The sequence below is a fragment of the Rhopilema esculentum genome, chromosome 14, assembly GCF_057945365.1.
Source record: "Rhopilema esculentum isolate cy_ngs chromosome 14, ASM5794536v1, whole genome shotgun sequence".
In the NCBI taxonomy this organism is placed as follows: Eukaryota; Metazoa; Cnidaria; class Scyphozoa; order Rhizostomeae; family Rhizostomatidae; genus Rhopilema; species Rhopilema esculentum.
Window position 1 is genome coordinate 7,098,724 of NC_142828.1, and position 22,430 is coordinate 7,121,153.

The 22,430-nt window shown below is 36.8% G+C and overlaps 3 protein-coding genes across 3 annotated transcripts in view; 1 reads left to right on the plus strand and 2 right to left on the minus strand.

Moving 5' to 3' along the window:
* The window catches only part of LOC135696452 (condensin complex subunit 3), a 31,955-nt gene that overhangs the window by 2,185 nt on the left and 7,340 nt on the right, over positions 1–22,430 (minus strand). The window contains exons 7-17 of the mRNA XM_065215846.2: positions 22,150–22,326; positions 20,987–21,094; positions 20,111–20,230; positions 17,981–18,268; positions 17,030–17,211; positions 16,377–16,563; positions 15,749–15,919; positions 14,929–15,001; positions 13,360–13,491; positions 11,538–11,682; positions 11,181–11,222 (exon numbers count right to left, since the gene is read on the minus strand). Of these exons, the coding sequence (XP_065071918.2) occupies positions 11,181–11,222; positions 11,538–11,682; positions 13,360–13,491; positions 14,929–15,001; positions 15,749–15,919; positions 16,377–16,563; positions 17,030–17,211; positions 17,981–18,268; positions 20,111–20,230; positions 20,987–21,094; positions 22,150–22,326 (1,625 nt within the window). The remainder of the gene's footprint in view (positions 1–11,180; positions 11,223–11,537; positions 11,683–13,359; positions 13,492–14,928; positions 15,002–15,748; positions 15,920–16,376; positions 16,564–17,029; positions 17,212–17,980; positions 18,269–20,110; positions 20,231–20,986; positions 21,095–22,149; positions 22,327–22,430) is intronic.
* On the plus strand, positions 1,689–5,112 carry LOC135696455 (ribitol 5-phosphate transferase FKRP). The gene is made up of 2 exons (XM_065215850.2): positions 1,689–1,962; positions 4,077–5,112. Exons 1-2 carry the CDS (start codon positions 1,830–1,832, stop codon positions 5,063–5,065), a joined length of 1,122 nt encoding a protein of 373 aa, XP_065071922.2. The 5' UTR covers positions 1,689–1,829; the 3' UTR covers positions 5,066–5,112.
* On the minus strand, positions 5,062–11,171 carry LOC135696456 (E3 ubiquitin-protein ligase MYLIP-B). The gene is made up of 2 exons (XM_065215851.2): positions 8,032–11,171; positions 5,062–7,017 (listed from the first exon to the last, which is right to left on the minus strand). Exons 1-2 carry the CDS (start codon positions 8,438–8,440, stop codon positions 6,338–6,340), a joined length of 1,089 nt encoding a protein of 362 aa, XP_065071923.2. The 5' UTR covers positions 8,441–11,171; the 3' UTR covers positions 5,062–6,337.

The window sequence follows — 22,430 nt, forward strand, 5'->3', positions numbered from 1 at the left end:
GGGGACAAATTAAATATTGGTTTTGCTGCAAATTCAATAAAAAGGTAATAAAAATATTTTTTGTGCCTTTATAATGTATAAAATTTGTAAAATAAATAACACCATTAGCGTCCTAAGTCCAATTGCACTTCATGTTCCAATGAAGTCAATTTATACTTCTCAGAGAGGCATATCATTTCGCAAAAATCTCGTACGCCCTCAGGCAAAATACATCAGAGAAAATATCCCCAAAACTCCCTAAAAACTCTTTATTCTACCAAAATCTCATAAGCTGTTTATAAATCTATTCAGGTAAATTCAAATATCGGAACATCGGTGTCAGCTGTTTAATGACCACACGTCAATTGTTGAGTGAAATGTTGGATCGTTTGGCCTTCCAACCAACATTGTTAGCTCTGCGCAAGCTCATTTAATTAAAGAGCGCCAAAATTTAATCATCGCATCGTTGTTGTCTCTCGGGCTGGTTTCATTCGTTTCAACAATCGCGTTTGCCTACAATCAGTTACACTCTAACTATAGACAATATAACGAAATAACACGAATTCCATGGGCAAGAAGAGGCATAAAGTGTCAATGAAGAGTCTGTAGCACAGAGGAGCCACAAGAAAGCGCAGGAGACGAATTTAGGCCAAGGCTTTGATCGGGGATGCGACGCTCGTCACGAAAGACCGAGATGACAGAAAGGATATCTGCCATCGCTTTCCTTGAAGAGAAAACATATAGAGAAGGCGGATATTGCCTTTCTTTTTTTGGATCCAAATTTCGCTAACTCTTCTTTGCTGCCTTGGAGCGGCTTCTACCATGTCCTTTAACAATCTGCGCGAAAAAAAGGTTGGGTGAAATGTTGGAGCGTTTGACCAGGGCTTCAATGTGGAAAATATTGTAAATTTGCGATGTGTAATATTTGAAAAAGGGCCAATTGGCCTCTTTGCTAATGGATCTATTTTTTAAAAAGACCCTGTTCTATAAACGGACCCCACATTGCTAACAGGCCCAGGGAAAATTGCCCCCCTTACCCACCTCACGGCAGGCCTGTCTTCCGTAGTCAGGGCGCAGGCTTTTGTTTCCCATTACTGCGCATATCAACCTTCAACGAATTTCCTAATGGGAATTTTCATGCAGAGCCCTCGCGTCCGCGCCCCCTGCACCTACTAGGTGCTGAATTTCTTACCCTGGGTAAGAGAACCACATAAATTCAAGAGTGAAAACAGAAGATAAGAGCGGAGAAGCGCAGGAGCTGCTACGATTGGTTTTCTATTTACGCGCTCGAAATTTGTGGATCTGGTACCCAGGGCATGAATTTCTCTACATGCCTGCGGTCGCAATCCGAATAAAAAAGAAAAATCAGTATGATTTAAGAGAAAAGTTTGGAATTTAAAACCTTTTGGATAATTTTGTTGCATTACTTCAGCACAACTACAAGACGCAAAACTCTTTAAGTTTCCAAATTTTTGGCCACCTTGTTCAACTCCTGTTTGTATCTAAAACCTTTCTGGGCCACCGCCCCTGCTTCTTTCTCCTGCCAGTGGTCGTGATGTTTGACAAACTCTGTTTGGACTTAAACAAAAACAATTGTTACTTTATGACCTCAATGACCTATCGAACAAACCGTGGTTGTATCTGTACAAAATTGATATTACAGCGAACTTATAACAAAAGCGGTCGTACTGCTCGAGCGACGCTCACATTAATCGGCGTTCTTTCACAGCTAGCGACTTCGATTACAGCATTCAATAGGCAAGAACGAAGAAGGTCACGTTGCGGAAATTTTCTGTTGTAAGAAAGAAACCGCGAGCGGTCATGCAGCAAAGCAAGATAAAGTCAACACCATGCTTCGAAAATGGAAGGCCGTAGTCTTCAAAACAGGCATCGCTACTGTGGTATTGCTTGTTTTCTGGCAGATTCGATATTTTGTTGCGTATCCAAAAGGACCGCGAACAACAATGAAATTCCCTTCAAAAGGTACGGTTCAAATTCGGTCATATTTTTAATCAATACAAACCGTTTCATTCCGAAGTATACTTTCTTTATTTCATAAATATTATGTCCCCAAACACATGGTGTGTATATTATATTAAAATTATAATAATCATAGAACAAGGACACATGGGGGTAGCGGGGGCTTAGTACGGGTCTTGCCCGAATATTATTGCTTCATGGAGATAAAATTGCCCAACTGAGCCAGAAATTCGATAAATTTTGTCTGGCTGACGAGGCTGAAGCCTCCCTAGCCCCAATATCCCCTATGCAATGACATAAAGTGACAAGCTTAAATTCTCTTCCAAGTTTCAAGCAGCAGCGCTGTCGATGTAAAGTAAAATGATGGTTAATCTTCCAAGCCCTGAACAAAAAACACTGAACAAAATTTCAAAGTTTTTCAAAAGAAAGGGGTTGTCTTATTATGCAAGAAGCGGTAGAGCACTTGACGTACAAAGTCAAGGATCGTTAGTTCGAGCCCCGCTCAGGTCGGTTATTTTTCCGCACTCTCCACTAACCACACAAAAGAATATGAACAAAGTAGCAAAACCTAAAGGAATGTAGGTTCTTATCCACTTAAATGGCTTTTTCATCAAAGAATTGAATAGTTGGGTCGAAACCTACGATCCCGTGACACCCTTATTAAGACATTGTTTTGAAAGTTGCTCTTGGTATTTTAAAGTACGCTCTACATTATGGTAAGTTTTGATTTTCGATTAGCGTTTCACAAACACCCATATTGATCATTCTGCTCTGAAATAACTGAGATCCAAAACATGTTATGTGCTCAAGTCACTGTCTTAGCAGAAATAACTAAGTAACATTTTCGCAAATGTTTTTAACTTTATCCGACGGATTCGTGATCTGAAGAAATATGTTCTTTTACACCCTGTCGATTAGTCAATCCATGTTTATCCATCAAAAATATCCGTTGCACCATCAGCAGGGGCGTACTTAATGAGGGAGTGGGGGGGGGGGGGGTACACCCCCCACTTTTGGAAAGTTGATCGGTAAATCTTACGGATGGTCGGTAAATGTCATGGATTGTCGGTAGATGCGTATCTTGACTTTATATAGTATTTTGATGTGCATACATTGGCTATCAAGAGTTGAGTTTTGGTCGGTAAATCCACACTTTTACACCCCCTACTCCAAATCGTCAAGGTACGCACGCCCCTGACCATCAGGTTCTGACTTACTGTCTGAAAGCTCCTCGAACTATGATTTGAATTTAATGCGATGTTACGACGATACCAACCTCTTATCCGTTGGAACGATTAACTCGTAGAGCTATCACATCATCAGGGATTGATTGCAATGACAACAGGACTAGTTCTAGCAGCCTTACTGAATTGAAATTCCACCCATGCAATATAAGGGAAAGAGGAGGTTCTGCTTCGTGAAAGTTTCTCCAAATATAACATTGGTAGCTAATTTTCTTTTCGATAAAGTTGTGCCAGGGAACCTTCATCAGGAGGAAGCCGCTGTATACTCCTCCTCTTGTTTGAAAGCCATTTTGAGGGTCTTTGATGCTACTTAACTATTTCTGTTAAAACAGTGACTTGAGAGCAGTATGATCAATACATTGTTTGCGAGTTCAAACAATGACGTCATAACATAATTTGCTGACACCAACAATATGAGATTTAATTTACATCAATCGAAAACTTTTGAAGCATTCCTTTGATGAATTAGACATACCTATCTCGAATTATGGCCGTAAAAGAGATTTTCCAGGTGCCAGTTTTATGTCATCATTTCCGGCCAATGCCTATCGAAAATGTGCGCAGACTCGTTTTGTAGAGTGTACTTCAAAATGTCAAAGAAACTTTCAAAACAATGTCTTCTAAAAATTGTCACGGGATCGTAGATTTCGACCAAACTATCTACCAGATTAATGTTTTTATATCATTTTTTCATTCTTCTGAAATTTATTTGAGATTGGGTACGGTCTTATGTTCTTGTTATTTTTTTGGGTAATTGAATCCCGTTGTTCTTATAAGGTGTGTTCTTGTATAAAAAGAGTTTACTCTAGAGACTGGGGCAGCCTTGCTGTAGCAAGCTTGCCTTAACGATAGCTTATTTTATTGATATTCTAGATTCTTCGAATGCTCGCAAAAACAACAGCAAAACAGAACATACAGGAATACAGAAGACGTATGTGACCAAGGCTGAAGCAACAGCAGAGATAATACGTAAGAATAAAAAATCCGTCAAGGCGATAAAGGACTTTGCAGAAAAGATGTTTCCAAAGTCACATGTAAAATTAAACAAATCTTCAGATCAAATGGTTCTGGGAAGAAACAAAGGAGACAGAAATGTAACCAGACGTTACTGCTTCAGATACGATATGGCAACATGGACAATGCGAGTTCGACGGCCTAATTGTGGGAGGCCGTCAAAGAAGACAATTGCACGGTTAAAAATAAAACGTATAATTTATTTGAATGGAAGCATCGATTATCCAAATTGCACCAAAACGACACGGAAATGTAAGGAACAGCCATATTTCAGTAGAAAGTTGAACAAAATGATAGAAAGACCACCATGTTGCATTGCTCACGTGCTAGAACTGTTTGCACATGTGACGTCAGCACTTGATGACATTGGAGTAAGGTACTATCTAACTGCCGGCGGGCTAGTGGGTTGGGTAAAAAGTAAAACTATGCCGCGATATGAAAACGATTTAGACATACACGTCGACTGGCGAAGATGGAACACGAAAAAGCTTAAAGCAGCATTGGTAAACTTGAAAGAAAAATATGGACACTGGGCACGCTTCTATCCGAAAGTGCCAAATTTCAGAAGAGTTTACTACAGCGAAAAAAATCGAGTGTATATCGACATGTGGCCATACAAGATCGAGAAACGGAATGGGAGCAAATGGGTGAGAGTACTATCAACTCTTACGTGGTATCCAAATCTTTACAATACAACCTTCCCTCTAAAGAGGACTGATTTTTCTGGCCTGAAAACGTGGGTACCTAATGATCCGGAGGCGGTGTTGGACATTCATTATCGAGACCGGTTCCAGTGGAGACAACAAGTACTATGCAAAATCAAATCAAAAAATAAATGCATTGCTTGAATAAAGAGTATTTGATACTAATATATATCGGGCTAAGATCAATATGATCAATGTGGTTTTCTCAAACGCCTCTTGGTAGCTACCATTGAACATAAAATATAATCATTAACAGATGACAATTGATACCAATATCGTGTCAAGGTCGGACCTACCAACAATGAGCAAGGGGGGGCCAAGAGGGGAAAAGGGGGCAAGAGGGGAAAATGGGCAAGAGGGGGCAAAGAGACAACTGCTTCTGGGCCTTTAAACAAAGAGGGGCCCTCTGGCAATGGAACTGTCTCTGTTTAAAATATGACTCTGAAAAACATCACATATTATATCTGTACTGGGATGAGAAATTTAGCATGCTTTACAATCAAATATTTAAAGCAAATAAACTTCTATACATTTTAAATTCATATTAAATGCATTTGGGTTTACTGATTTGGATGTGAAGAACAGCCAGGCATTGGGCCTGCCCTTTGGCCTAGCGTTGCTCTCGATAGCCCTGGTCTAGAGTAGCTTAAGTGTGAGAGGGATAGCGATAAGGGCACTTGGGCGAGGCACCTATAAATTATTGTTGGAAGCACCCTTTTTCTTCTCCTTAAACTTAGAGAGCAGTCGCCTAAAAGCCTGCCAAATCATGCCTTGAACAATAGAACGGAAATGCAACAACTGATGCTTTATTCTCATCAGCAAAGGACTGATAAGATAGATTTTAAAAGGATGCAAAAGACTTTGTACAGCGCAACGATAGTTGCAAACAATATTTTGATAAATTCAAATAAAGCGAGAAGGTTTTTTATCCAGGTCTTATCCAGCATTGTCTTCTAGTTAACAATGAGACAACTCAATTCAAAAAGTGCATACTCAAATATTGTTATATTTGTCTAAAAAAGTGCCATGACATTGTCCAAAATAAACTTGAGTGACAGACTTGTCAAGCTGTGTTGCTCAATGGCTACTACAGCCAATAATGAGTTTTAATTTCTCAGTGGGCGTGCTTTTCAATTGCCCCTTTTATTGTAGTGCCCCCTTTTTAGTACGCTCCTTCACCTCTGGGTGAACGATTCAACCGACTAAAAATCTAAAGGTTAAATAACCGTTGTTTCGATAGATGAAATTTCATCACTGAAAAGTCCCGCAGAAAAATTTACCAGTAAACTTTATTTTGCCAACAAAATGCTATTACCAGGGCACACTTTTCTATTTCACTAAACAATATTACACAGATCAAAATACAAAATTTTGCATCGATCATTCTTTACATTGCCGACAATAAGTTTTATGTTTCTACTCCAGGGACTCACGAAGAGGTTGGTTTTTTGCTCTTTGACGTAACATGCGAAAAGAGTTCTCAATCGACTCTGTGAAGGCACTGATTTTGCGATCTGGTCCACTGTTAGCTCCTCCTAGCATAAGGATTGCTGCCCTTTCGGCCTTGCCAACATTCTCACATTTCTTCGCCAGGTATATGTCTCTATATTTTGTGATGTCTTTAAAAAGGCACTTCCCTTCGTCAACACCCCTCGGTCCTTTGATTTTCAATGTAAGTTCTTCCATCTGAGCACCAGAGAATACACCAAGCCGAACTTTATGCTTCGAGTGCGTGCAGTAGCGAAGATCAGACCAGAGGTACTCGTTGGTGATTTTAGGGGCAACAAATCTTTCACATGTGCCATATTCTAAAACACACAGTCCTTTCTGTCTAAGACCAACAGAGACATTTCCACCGTTAAGCTCGACCGTCTGGTATACTTTGTAAGGGTAGAAAGGAATATCTCTTAATCTAGAGAGGTACATTCTCTCCCCATCTTTTTTGGAAACACCAGCTAATTTCTTGTGGTATTGCTTCACCAGTTTAAGGTAATAGGCCTCGGATGGGCTTTTGCCACAGCTTAAGTATGTTGGGCTACATATATCCAGGTTTAGAAGAGCTTCTTCGTAGCTGGAATAGTCGCTGCTGTAGTCGCCTAGAAGACACAATGCGAATGATTTCAGAGGTATTAAATTTACTCTTATAAGCGAAGTCTTTGATCTTGTACACTCCTTTTTTATAAGAACAATTTTATAAGAACACGAGCCTCAAAATTGGTCAAAAGATAAGAACAAATTAAGAACATGTTTGTATAAAAAAGGGTGTATTCGAAGTATACTAGTACAGAACAGTCTGTGGGGATTCAAATTTGACAGAATTCACCGTAATTTATTTGGATGGTTGAATATATGAATAATTTGTTGTATGACTTTGGCTCAGTCAAGTTTAAACGTTTCCGTTTCTCAATAAAAACCTAAAATGACGTCTGGTCGAGTTAGTTCAAGGCTAAATGCCTGGTCTGACCTCGGTAAAGCATTGTTGAAAATAGATATAGAAATATATATGTGATGTAATAGATAATTGAAAATTTACGATTTCGCAATTTTTATATTTGTAAGTTTATATCTGTAATTCTGTTACAAACTTGCCCTTAAAGATTTATTTTAACGTTATTATGTCTGCTGCGCAAAGACAAACTCAGATTTCCAATCCGCCTAAAAAAGCAGCATGACTTTATTTAGAAGGTCTAATTCTCCAAACAAAAGCTGGGTATTGGCAAAGAACCCCCAGTCCTATACAGTGCCCATGTATTGCTGCTATATATCCAAGAATGAAATCAATATGCAGTCATACAACACTTGATTACGTTATTTCTGTTACGAACCCCAATACTATTAAAAAATGACTGCCAATAATTTTTTAACAAAGAACATAACAGCCCTTATGTCAATTTTCAGAATATGTAAAAATATGCTGTTAAGGACAGGGACGTCGGAGCACATTTTTTCCCTTGACCAACTGGCAATTTTTTATGATAATTTTTCCACTAATTTCACTGATACCAAAAACTTAATATCACACTTCAGCAAAAAAGTGAAGGGGCTCCTGGCTCCTGGGTGCCTGAGGAAAATTGATAGAATTACAATAAAGTACACGACTGGCAACGCACCTTGTTCTGTTTGTAGAATAATTGCATCAAGCTCCGCATGTAGTTCAACTTCGCATCCTAACTGCCCTTTGAGCAGTTTCTCTTTGATCAGGTCACGAAATAGCCGTCGACTTGGTCTACAATCAAAAGTTTCCTCTGGCTCTTCCGGGTGACAGCTTGCTGCTACCTGGAATGTCATTTTTCGCCCAAGACTCTGCTCAAGTTTTCTCATTTGATCGTCCTCTTCCAACCACCGTAGCTTGCCATCCTTTCCGCCACAGTAAGTTAGGCCAAAGTAATCTTTGTAAGCAACAATATCGAGCTCTTGATACATGTAATAAAGCAGATCGCGTCCGTGTATCATCAAACATTCGCTTGTTTTAGGAACAACGATCTCCTTACCTTTTGGAGGGATAATGGAAATGTGCATCTTGAAGTGGACTCCAAGGTGGGGGTATATAAACACCCAGTTGAATCTGACCAAATTTTTCTTTCGATTACAAGAGTTTGTTAAAGGAAAATCCACACTAAATTGCTAAAGATGAAGACACTTGGCCAGTAATTATTGCGCGTAATAACATGACATCGAATCCTTTGCATATCCTTGAGTCAGAAAGAAGATCTAACACCTCTGTCGTTTTGTTTCTCAGCTTATCCACTGATTAAAAACTTTACATGAAGATATTGGAAGAGCATCAGTTGTCAATGTGCAGTTTTGCAGCAGGCTAAATATCAGTTCGATTGTTGAAAAGTGTCCCTAAAATAAACCTTGAAACAGCACAGATCTCGTCATTGATGATGCAAAGCAGACACCTTGTCATGTGCTCGCTTCCACTTCGATCAAATTTTTGAGGCAAGGTTGGGCAAGATCATTAAAAACCAGAAGCGAATAAAATGACCATAAACGCCTACATACACAGCAATAATTGACATAACCTGTTTATTTGTGGCATGCAATCACAATGATCAATGCAGAGAACTTCAGTTCAGAACCAGATCTGTTTACATATGCCCGCCTATTATTATGAAGGGGTGAAAAATCACACGTCTAGTGTGTAGTCGGAATGCGATAAACAAAACACATTTACGGAATTGCAAAAAGGCCAAAGTTTTACGACGTACAATGGTGTTACACCCTCCATCGCAGAGGCTGTGGCAAGCAACCAACCTTTGTTGTCCGGGCTAAACGCCTCTGCGATGGAGGGTGATGTTTTTTGCTGGATGTAGTGACGTCACAAGAAGTAAACCCATCAAAAACAACAAGAAACAGCCATGTTAGAATATTTTTAAGTAGCCTAGCAAAGCCATTAATGCAATTCATTAAAAAGTAGTCTGTTAAAGTGGCACATTTTTTGGCAAATGTGCTTTTATTTTTTTCTTTCAGAAATTTGGTTTTAGGTTTAGTACAGATAATTCCTTAACTGAAAAAATTTGAGTGCCCCAGGAACAAGTAAAAATAGGGTTGTGAAAAGACAAGTAAAAATGAATTTTTAAACGGTTGAAGACAAGTTTTTTACACAATAAACACATGCTAACGACCCACTTAATGAAACATAATCCTTTCAAAGGAAATATCAAATGTTAAAAACAAGTTAGTTGGTCATTAAAGTTGTTTCAAAAATTTCAGTTTACTACGTAGCAAAGTTTTGAACGAAGACTCACGAAATTTTCTCGTTGTTGAAAGTGCCACAATTTCCACAGCAAAACATTTCAAAGTTAAAGCTGGACAGCAAACAGGTATTAAAGTAGAAAAAGAGGTTTTCTATTTCTCTTTGGTTGGTCATTAAAGTGTGGAATGCGTGCTTATTATAAAACAAAGTGCCAAAAGGAAATAAACCTTGAAAACCCTTGAAAATCAGGCTAGGAATATCATATATTCAATTTCATGAAAAATCAGGTTAGATTGTTCATGGCACGCGGGAGAATGGCAAATTATTTGATCAATGCTAGAAGCATTATCTTCATTGTGTGAAGGAAAGAAATACACTACCAAACTCGCAATTTCATACATTCTGTTTTCTAAGAAATAATGGCAATTCGCAGTCATGCAGTTCCTTATTTTTTTCAAGGAGTGAATTCTTCGAGTTTCTTAAAAATTGCTTAAATCTTAGCGCAAATGGACTTCACTCCAATCATACCCGGCATTCTTCTTAGTTTTATAGTGAATTCTCAGTTCTATAGAAAAACTGTTCTTTGGTTTGAATGTCATAAGGTACTTTCTGAATTTTCTGATAAATACGGGAAACAAATTGCATTATTCTTTTTTTCGAAGCGTATTGGATATTGAAAAGTTGATTAACATTTCTGAGTCACATTGGAGTCACAGCAGTTACATTGCTTACAAAACGTTTTCTTTAAAACAATATGTACTTTACGAGCCATGTCAACCTCTTTACACCTTTGTGTAAACCACTTTCGCATATACAAAAGTACATGTAATTCAAGGTGATGCCGCTTGCATCGAGGTTTTCTTTTTGGCACAAGGGACTTCTCGGATTACGATTTTATTTTTAATCTGTTTTGAAGTCATTTTTGCAGCTAGGCTTAAAAACAAAATTCTGGCCCTTGAAGACCCGAGAAACGCTGCTGCAACTATTCAATAATCCATATATCCCGTCTGCATTACTCAGCCAAAACCATAAAAGTGCCTTTGCCCAAAAGCAAGCATTTTGAAGTTAAAAGTCCTGACGAAGTAAATCCAGAAAAGTTTCTGTCTTGAGACCACTTCTGGAACAAAGCCACTTAACACACTTCTAAAAGTCCTTCAAGATTATTATAGACTAACATTTTGAAAATGTGTTGACTAGCTTGAAGGTGCAAAAAATTTGATGTAACTCTTACATCTTCGCAGTTTCAGAACAGACTTCTGTTGCTCCTGAGTCAAAGGAAGCTGAGGTAAGAGGGCAATCTTTTCAGAATCTAAAAACAGATTTCTGAGACACCGTCGCTTTTCCAATCACTTTACATGCACCATAAATTCTGTTCCTAGAGCGCAGAATCTCCTTAGAGGTACCAGCTTCTATTTGGGGGGCAAACAGTTTGCTGCAACTGGGATGCATTAAAAAACCTTGGTTTATACAGCTTTTAAGATAAGAAAAGTACACATTCAAAGATTGAGCATTAGCTCGATATATGGAAATGTGGATGGCAATAGAAAATAATTCACTTACCGACTTGAAAGCACCCGTCGAGTTGGCTTTACATTAGATTCACTGAGACGAAAAACGGTGAAAACTGAATGAGTAATAGTAAAACAATAACATGAAACAGTAAATCCCTGCATAAAGAAGCTACTTTAGCTAGAGTCCGGATCTTATTAGTTCTTGATTTTTAAAAACAAATGGCTTAAGCAAGCAAAAACAGCAAAATCGAACAAAGATCTAGGTAAAATCGAACTAAATGCGAATAAATCTCTAAAAATTGGCGACTTTCAAGCGATTTGAGGTTCCGGGTTGGACGTTTTGCATTAAAGCTGATACCCTACTTGCAGTTCTTGGAAATAAAAATTTGAATTGTCCATAGCATACCTGGTTTCCTTCTCCTCATTCGAAGCATCTTTAACAATATCTTTCTTTTGACTTCTTTTTGTCCCTCTTCCCGTTTTCTTTTGCGATTTTGATCTTGCAGCTGAAGGCCGTGTACCCCGCATCCGTCTGCTTTGTGTGTTGTTATCTAGAGAATAAGATTTTGCTTTACACTATGAATTCTATTTAGACAGGCAATGTCATTCACCTGACAAACAAACGTAGGATGCTTACATAGGGGTAAGTCCTAGGGGGTACAAAGAGGGGCCTGTAGCATTAAGGCACCCTGACAGGGACGTAAGTATCACGAAGGGATGTTTGAAATGCATAGATCACAAAAGCTATAAATTTATCAACAAGCTTTTCATCATGGATCTGAAACACAATCTTTCCCATGTGTTTTGCCTCTACAAGCTTGGCCGTTTTGCAACGAAGCCCTAACCCAGCTACCCAAAACAACGTATAGCTCCAAACCTGTGAAAAGGATGGTATCTGGTTATGAAAAACAACCAGGAAATGGCGATGGATCATATAAACACATTATTTGCCTACCATATAAATAAATAAATAAATAAATAAACAAATAAATAATCCAGTGCTATAGAATTCCACTCAGTACTTATCAGAGTCGTCTAGAGGAACATTTGAACAGAGGAACATTCGGCTTGCAAATGTCGATAAGTTTTATCAACCTTCCTTTGAAGCAAAAATTAGAAATGACCCCCCCCCCTCCGGGTTTTTATCAGACTTATCAATTTACCACGATACATTATTATTGGCTTTCACTATACTACACTTTAGAAACTGTTAGCATCGGTTATTTTTTATAGATGTCTATGCAGAACAAACACACAAAAATAAATTTCTATAGACTTAATATTAAAATTCTGAAAAGCCCCTCTCTAATAAGTCATCTCTTTTTTAAGTCTCCCATCTCTGGAACGTCAAAAATCAAATACGCTCCCTGGCTTAGTAGCGCATTCACGATACCCTTAATGAACAAAAATCCTCGCTTATCGCGGAGAAAAAGTTTGGAACAATCTTGACTCAGAAAAATTGCATTTTCTACTTATTTTTTCAAATAAAGACCAAAAACATACGTGGTTCTCTTACACAGACCATCCCCTATTTTTTATTTCTCTTCTTTTTTGTATTAAATCGTAATTATCTATATAATCAAAGTAACTTTTTTTTGTAAGTAGGCTTCTTTTTTCACAGGCGACTTGTAAATCTTGCAGCCCTGTTTTGAGAAGTTTAAAATGACGTGAAGATTCAGTCTTGTTAATGTATAATATTTATAATATAAATGAATTAGTTTGCAGCTGTAATTCGCTTAGACAGTGAGGTTCGATTAATGTGGTATCATGGTTAGATAATGCACCATTCAGTTTCATCCACTGATCCCTTCTTTCTAACAAAATCCTTTTTAACAAAAAGGGTCTTACATTAGGTAGGCGTATATTCATATACATGTCGTTGTGTTGATCTAATAACAACCTTGTTCTATGTCTGCTTCATCACAATGGCAGAAAACTGGATTTTTTCACTGCTTTGATTCCCTCTTTTAATCTTATAGCCTGAAATCTAAAAAGCATCTCTAGACGACTAAATTGCGTAAGATATGGTTTTCAGTGATAGAAAGAGACCAAGAACAAGAATAATTGTTAAGATTACTGCAAGATGTTTTGAGGACTTTCAAAACTGAAGATTCCCCACATGAAGATAACATAATCGTTAATTTGAACTTTCAATATCAACTTTAATACTAAAACTCATTTATTGGGTGTCAAACATAAACAGAAAATATTGTGTTGAAAAAGCATACTTTGTGTCGACATTCCTGCAGCAGCATCTACCATGGTAACGTCTTCTGGCTCATTTTCCGGGCTTTTTATTTGATTGTCATCATCCTGTATGGCAGTATTTGAATCGGGAGGAACAGAATTTTGATCTGAAACTGCAAAATAATTTATATGGATGTCAAGACATTGTCATCTACGAATATTTGTCATCTATGAAGTTTCAAATTGTGTCTCCTAGTATGAATTATTAACTTTTACATGATAGTTTTAGGGAAAGGATCTGCTGAATCGATTACATTCTATTTATGGTAGGAGATATAATTCCAACCTAAGACAAGAAATCAATTTTAAATAGGAATGCCAAAAAGATTAAGATCAATTACTTGGCAAATCGTTTATGCTATCTAAAATAGTAAGAGAAATAATATTGTTACTTGACCGTGATGTTATTAGCATAAAAATATATGACAGGAGAACAGATCAAGATAGTAGAACCAGGTACAACATACGATAGAGCGCAATGATAAAGAAAGTTGAATCAGATGATGAAATAGATAAGGAAAGAGAAGATGCAATTAAGTCTGCAAAGACGAATGATGAGAAAGATAAAAAAAGGAAGGAAATAACGTAGGGTATGAAGAATAAAGGGAGGAAAGAAGGAAGGTAGAGAGAAAGAATGGAAGGAAAGAAGGAAGGAAGGAAGGAAGGAAGAAAGGAAGGAAGGAGGGAAGGAAGGAGGGAAGGAAGGGGGGAAGGAAGGAAGGAAGGAAGGAAGGAAGGTAGTAAGAAAGGAAGGAATGAAGAAAGGAACGATGAGAGCAAGGAAGGGAGGCAAGACAAAATGAAAGATAAAAGGAAAAAGGAAGGATGGAAGGGATGAAGGAAGGACGAAAAAACGAGCGAAAGAAGAAAGAAAGGATGGAAGGAAAGAAGGAAGGAAGGGATGAAGGAAGGAAGGATCAAAGTAAAGAAGGATGGAAGGGAAGAAAGATGGAAAGAAAGAAAGAATGAATGAAGGAAGGTAGGAAGGAAGGAAATGTAGAAGGAACAAAGAAAGAAAGAAAGAAAGAAAGAAAGGAAGGGTAGAAAGGAAAGGAACCAGTAGAAAATGAAATAAAAGAAGTGGGGAAAGGAGAAGCAGAGGAGGAAAACAAGAACGAGAAGAGAAGCAGAGGCAAGAGGATAAAGAAATTCTTGAAGCAGAAAAACAAGCACGAGAAAAAGCAATTATGAATATCCCCTTAGAAAACCAGGACATCCCCTTAGAAAACTAGGACATTGGTTTGACTATAGACGTTTGCTAGATTTTTCGTCAGGAATATTCCTGGTAGAATGGAATCAGGTATTTCATTGTGTACCTGTTAAGAAGCGTTGGCAGTATGCAAAAGTATGTGGCTAGAAAGCATGTATAGTTGGTCATGGAAATAGCGACCCCGTCTGAACAACGGCGTAAGTAACACTTAACATCTGGAATCTTCCTCCAACACTGGAAGAGCTTATAATCCAAGTGTATTTACAGATACGCTTAAAGTTTCGCAAAAAACCATTAATTAAATAAGTAGGGTAAAAAAACTAAAAGAAAATTGCCTGACCTTCTTTGTCCAAAACTGGCAAGGTTGCTTGAAACTTTTGAATAAACTTATAACAAACTTTGTCATCAAGATCCTGAAAAAATATTTTGTGAAAAATAAATTTACGATTATAAGTCATCACGAAGACAAAAATTATAAGAAATTTATTTCGGTCCTTTAAAACAAAAAAAGTTTTCCTATGCTAGTTGGTATGATTCATTTGCAAACAAAGTTGAACAATATCATTTGCTGATCAACCATGTATGGCTGCCAGTTTTAGATACCGTTACAAAGCTAGTCACATCGGATAAAATTTTCCTTTCTTTTATGATTTTGTGCCATTTTTAAATCTTAGAAACATACGATAAACTTAACGTAGTAATGTAGAAATTCCTTTATAAACTGAGAAACATTAAGTAGTAATAGTTTAATAAGATTCTCAATTAATAATGTATATCAGATATAGGGTAAAATTGTTCTGACAAAAGCCTATAGCTAATACAGGAGAAGCAACTGCTTTCATTTCGGTGGAGATTTTCAGGGGCTCAAGAAGTTCTTCGCTCGTTTCGTGAAGCCGTTTGGGTCAGTGGAATGTTCGTTGTTTTCAACATCGCAGACTGGGCCTAGATTCTTAGCAAGAGCAGTTTGAAGGCTTAAATTAGCTTTAAGAATTCAATGTATTCTGAGTACTGTATATGAATGTATAATAATAATAGTACCTTCGATTGGGCAGCACTCTCCTGTGGAAATTATTATCTCCAGCCAGCTTGTCAAAATGAATATATGTATATACCATAACTTGACAGTAAGAGATAAAAAAGTTTTGGCTAGAACAACTAACCTCCAATATACGGTTACAGAGAATGCTCAGATCTTTGACAACCATCTCATTTCCAGGTGATATCTCAAGCAATGACAAGGTTTTGCACAACATGCGAAGATCAATGTTGTCCGATTCAGAAAGAATTTCATTCGCCACTTTGACTGCCATCGAGTCATGTACGTTGAAATCCTAATAATACATTTTAACATGAGGATTTTGTAATCAGAGTTCGAGAAAGAAGAAAATATATAAACAGAACCCACTTTGGATCAAGATGTGATAGCATCGTACAAGGGGAAGATTCTGTTTCACTGAAATGGGCTCGGTTTTAATTGAATCAAAATAGCAATCGACAGAGAAATATTGCCACACAAGAGGGATTCTTGTTCAAGACGATTGTGCAAGTTTAAAAAGCACAATATCAAAATACATTTTTGCATTCAGCGTCAAATGGATCGAACTTTCAAGGGAAAGAACACCTCGAATTATCATGAATCAAAATTATCGTAAGCTGGCCAAAAGAGGGCCAAGTGTAAAGGAAACTCTTTTTGTTCGAATAAAGAAAGATTTGAATTATCAGGCAGTGCAATTATTAGCGGTTGATTGTACTTAATGAAAGAATGCCTTGCAAGTAAACCCAACCTACCTGATCAGCTGTAGGCGGAAAGCCGTTTGAAGTAGCATGGTTCTGTCGATTCCTAAGGCTAGTAAGTTGAACCAACAACTCAACGACAATCAAAGGATCAACTTCAGTTAGCGGGGACGAATCGGGTGCATCAAATAACGTCTCCAGTATTGGAAAGAAGGATTCTTCAACAAGTTCTTGGTTGCTTCTATAACGGGACAAAGCAGCACAGATGAATTAATTTTACTTTTTAAATATATATCATATTTAATTTAATTTTGTTAGGATGCAATATATTACTTATCATAATTATATAATATAATATAATATAATATAATATAATATAATATAATTAATATAATATAATATAATATAATATAATATAATATAATATAATATAATATAATATAATATAATATAATATAATATAATATAATATAATATAATATAATATAATATAATATAATATAATATAATATAATATAATATAATATAATATAATATAATATAATATAATATAATATAATACAATATTCCTCCCTACAATATGAGTATATTTCACATTTCCTTCGTAGAGTACATGCTATATAATCGTATTTCCAGTCATATCAATACCAACTGTTGTCATCAAGTATGACATTTCGAATGGCTACCGGAATAGAATGCATAGATACCTTGAGGCTAACGCGAAATTTGGCAGGAACACTCCAAGACATTGTTTCAACTTAAAATCGTCAGAAACTGCAGGATTGTACCACAAAAGAACCAAATGCGCGTAAAGTTTCGCACTCCGTATACGGCCAGACAATAAAAGTTTGCACATGCCTTCAGCAACAACAAAGCGAATATCGGGACTCTAAAAAGAAAAGACACGCTCGTGGCTTGCTGCAATGATCGACTTAAAGCCATCAATCATATATACTTCGAATTGGGGATTTTTCATTTTTAATCTGCCTTCATCTTAAACTGAATATATGGTAACGCAATTTTTGACCTGTCAGTCATAGAATTATTGACATCACGTCGCAAAACTAGAATGTTGAGTGGACGAGGAGAAAAATGCAGGATCGGTCTCCGATCAGAGCTTGTTGACCTTAGCCAACGTTAAAATGCAAACAGAAAAATACTTGCATCGAGATACATTCAGCTTTATAATAATTTGTATACCTCTTTGAAAACGTGAATTTTCATAGAAAAGTACGACAATCTTTGAGAGGGGATTTCGGTTAGAGATTTAAAACTCGGTTTGAGAATCAAAAAAGACGACCAGTTAATATATTTCGATTTTATGATCTTGTACAATGGGGGTACTGTACACTATGCCCGTGTTGTATCGGGGCGTCGATTTATTGCAATGTATAGAGTACATATAAAGACTTTTGTTATGTCTGTTATGTTCTTTTATCTAGAAAAAGAAGAGGGCAAGGCCCAAAACGTTTTCATTCTTCCTAGTTAAAATTTCCAAACCTTTATTAAAACAATGAAAACAAAATTGTTTGGAACATTTTGTTCTTAATGCCCTTCCTGGCATCAGCTGAATACCCGACCGCCAATTATTCACAGATTGAAATCATTCTCATCGTCTGTGTACATTTCTATTATATCTAGACTCTAAATTTTCTTACCTCTCCATCTAACAGCACAACAAGGGCATTTAATATTATCTCCGAAGCACTAGCCTGCTCTCCAGTGCCAAGAGACAAAAGGCTACGCGCTTCACTGTCAGAGTTTTGTGTTGGACTCTGGCCATCTTCAGAAGAATCATCATCTTCCGGGAAACCATTGTTCTGCTGTTGATTAACAGGGGCGCTATTTTTGTTGGTCTCAAATGCATCAAATCCGTACAGCTGGATTAAGTCAAAGATCACTTGGGTTGCAGTGATTTGAACTAGTTCCGTGTCAATCTGTGCAGCCTATAGAAAAAGAGAGAATCAATTATCAGCTTTGTTTTCTGAATTGTAGCAGCATATAAACATCCGCGCATTTACACATCTGTGGTTAATAGGCTTAAAATACTTCAAGGGTAACTAGTTCGTTAAAGCTTTTATGTTTTAAAACCATACACTCTGGGATACTCATTCTTATGACCATACGCATGTTTTGATATCAGATATTAGACACTGTCAGGTTGCGTCATCTGAAAGTGTTTTTTAGAATCCATTTTGAAAATGCTTTAAGAAGCCTTCGGAGGCTAATGATTTTGCTCTAGTAAATTTCGTTTGACCAAAGCAGGTTGCTTTCTTGGCATGTGAATTTTCAAATTTATTGAATTACACAGAATAGCAACGTTGCAGCTAGGTGCTACTATAAGTAAACAAACCTGCAATTGGTTGCAATCGAAATTTTCAAAACTAAAAATAACCTTAAAGAAAAACTACGAAGTATGATTTAAGAGCCAGGGGGGATTTACATTTACCAACAGTAAAAACAACCGTATATGGAACTGATACTATCAGATATATGGGACAGGAAATATGGGATAAATTGCCAAATTATATAAAAACTGAAAAAAATCATCATCAAGTCTACAAAAAGAAAGTGTAATTTGAAAAAATCTTACACTGCAAATGCAGATATGTAAAAATTATGTTGCTGGTGTGGCATTCTGATAAGGGTTTTTTACTGTTCAATTTGTAATATTGTACAATTATAAGATTTTTCGTATTACCTGTATTTATAGTACCGCATTAATTATACTTAATATTTTCATTAATATGTTTTTTATCGAGAATAGTTGGCTTAGATTAGCTTCACTAGCAATACATAAACCAACTCAAAACAAATTATATATTTATCATTATTAACAATACCTACAGAAAATGCTACTTAATAATTGCGTGGCAACCGCATTAACCGTTAAGCTGAACACAACACTCTTCTACAAAACAAAACATGTACAGCTCTGTCTATAAAACATCGAGAACTCTGGCTGAGACCAGTTAACAATAACCTTCATTGAGCATTTTAATACAGAGAATTTCTTTATGGTACTGTAATTGTGGTCTGAGTTAAAGGGTAGCAGACTACAAAGCTGCAAGAGATATCCACAATGCCTGCCAAATGTACTTAGGACCCAAAGAAATTCCAGCCAAGTATCCATCTATTTTCAATTTATACCAATTTATAGCCATCCTAGTTTCTAGAATACCGGCAAAAGTACAATTTTCTATATTTGGTATATTGTATATTATTGAGTATAATTCAACACACTTTGAAAGTGGGAGGGGAAACTGGTAATGTGATTTACACAAATGCTGTGGGTGTTTCGAGACTTTCGGTAGGCATTGCAGCTGCAACATCGATTAGTTGGAACTGCATCAATTTGAAACGACAGCTGTTTTCGAACGACTTATGAATATGTGAATGCAGTAATTGAAGAAAAGAAGGATTAGGTGCCAGGATGAGATAAATAGGTCAATGAGTGATAGCGAGTGCGTGTGATAAAGGAATGAACAAATGAAAAGACTTCTTTCTAAGCTGGGCTTTCAGACGATTGAGAATATAATTATAAAAAAGTAGGAGCTGTTACTGCTTTGACTTCGAAATAATCAATCATTACAATCGAAAAATAAAAAAATGAATGATCAATAGAATCAATAAATCAATAATAAACAATAAAGACTTTTGACCGGTAAGAAGAAAAGATTGAATAAATTACGCAGTAGAATACACAAAGGATTAATCAGCTGAAGGTCAAACAAAAAATAAAAAATATAGGAGCAAGCAACGATGCTTGTGTGACAAATTCAACTTACTTGAAGAAACAACACAAAGTTTTCAGTGGCAAAGTCCTTGTCTAGCAATGAGATAAGCCCAACACATTTGATTGCAGCATTTCTTATCAACATATCTTCATCTTGTACTGAGGGCCAAATCTAAGAAATAATATTTTAATAAGAAAGCTGGAATAGTGTCATGAGATCAAATCAACTGGGATACGTTTTCGTTTGTTGATAGTTTATCGAAATGGCTTGCTGTTCAGAACGTCTGAAAGGACTATGTAGCAAACAATCCAGAACACAAAATCCTTTTCATTGTGTATCGACTGATCTAGCTAGGAAACTTTGTTTGATCTCAGTTTGAAATGCCTATGACTAATATCTTTATTTTGACACAAATGACGCGAGAAAGAAACAATGTTTTCAGTATTCAGCAGTCCTGTTCAAGTCTCATCACTTGAACGCAAAACTAGGTAGTTAAGCTCTGGTTACTGCTAAGTTCTACTTGTAGTCAGGAGCTCTTTAGAAAAACCTTGACGTCATAACAAGATGCTATTATAATCGCAGACGACCGTACCGTAACACTTTATCTCTTGAATGTTCAAAAACAGTGGCCACTAATAGAATAAGATTTGAATGATTAAATATGCATAGGTAATTGATGTAAAAGAATCGTATTGCATTAACCTAAAATTCATTGCAAAAACACCCGATGTTCGCATTAAACATGATAGTCTGGGAAGCATTATAATACTGGAAAGCAGCTGACAACCGTCCTGTTCTACATAAATGTCTAAATGAATTATAACAAAAGATACAAATACCACAACCCTTTCTACGACGGCTACAACCTTAAAAATATGATGTTTTGTACAGTATGAAGAAAATTAAACAAATCAAAATAGGGGTTACCAAAGTTTCTGCCAACGATTTAATTGTAGGAGTAAGCACTCTCTTGTGGACTTTTTGCAGCATTTCAGAAGCAATGTACAGGCACTTCAGAATAGTAAAAGAGTCGTTCTGCAATGAAAGTGTGTGTTTGTTTGAAACTTGAATGCTTGTGTATGCTAGCTACGTAACGTATGCTAGCTACACACACAGTTGTAAGCCATAAAATTGGGGCATTAAATGCTAATAATAAGTTTTATTTGCTTGTATGGTAAAGATAAAGGATCCGAGATAATTCTCTAAGCCAAATGTGTGATGTCAAGAGGAGCATGTATCAAACAAGGGGAGAACCATCGATTCCTGGCTACTGGAAACTCAGTACCTCAACGACTTATAGGGGTTCTGGTAGACACTTTTATTGGTCAATTCACTCATTGACACAATAAATTGACAGGTGCATTTTAGGAAATCAGATTCAGTACCGAGCCCCGAAAAGAAATCCGGGCAAGAATCTAAAGTCGATAATAGTCGAAATGGGTCTCACATATGGACTGAATGGAAGAAAATAAGTATGATTTTTTGAATGTTAAATTAACAGAGGCGTTTTAAACTACAGAATAAGTCATGAAGAAAGACTTTATTTTGCCATCTGATAGAGTTATCATAATGCTTCTTTTGAGTATATACTTTGTGTAGGCTTTTTAAAACAGTTTGGCTACGCAGGGCCGCCAAGAGGGGGGTGACAAGGGAGACAAATTCCCCAGGGCCTCGAGGTCTATGGGGCCTCATACAGTAATAAATTCTGTCTTAAAATGGAATTGATAAAAAGTAACAAAATCATGCTTGGAAATATTAAAACATTTTAAATGAATAAAACAATTCAAGCCAATCTAAAGGGTCTGGTCGCAAAAATTTTCATCTCGTCTCGCTCCCAGGGGGTCTCATCTTCCGGTTTTGCCCCAGGATCAATCACTAGCAATGAAACAGGCAACTTTTAACATTGCACCGTTGTAATTGAAATATCTTAGACTAGATTATACATTATTAATGAAGCTACGGTAAAACTAAATTTGTAGGGTTCGCATTTGAAATTCACATTTGAAAGGCAGGAGGGGGGAGGGGAAGGGATTTTTTTCTAAAATCCACGCAATGTTTGTAGAAAGTATTAAATAGATGATTCTACTTACTTTTTCTACTCGAATAGCTTGACTTTGTGGCTGACTGGCATTTTTGAGGTCGTTTGCACTTTCCTCTAATTTTGCGATCTGTTCTTTTACTTCGGCTGCTTTGGTGAACTGCTCCTCTTTTATTGCTTCATCCAACGATTCCCTGAGCTCTATAAGTTCTATTTTTAGCTTGGCAAGCTGAAATGGAGACCTGATATTTAAGGAGAATACCAGTAATTGAGATACAAGTATATCTACCCGGAAAGACGAGATATTTATTGGAAGGCATCACTTTACTATAA

Coding starts and splice junctions, on each gene's coding strand:
- LOC135696456 (XM_065215851.2), bottom strand. CDS start 8,440: ATGCACATTTCCATTATCCCTCCAAAAGGTAAGGAGATCGTTGTTCCT. Junction 7,018..8,031: donor TATTCTACAAACAGAACAAG/GTGCGTTGCCAG, acceptor TGTGTCTTCTAG/GCGACTACAGCAGCGACTAT.
- LOC135696455 (XM_065215850.2), top strand. CDS start 1,830: ATGCTTCGAAAATGGAAGGCCGTAGTCTTCAAAACAGGCATCGCTACT. Junction 1,963..4,076: donor AATGAAATTCCCTTCAAAAG/GTACGGTTCAAA, acceptor TTGATATTCTAG/ATTCTTCGAATGCTCGCAAA.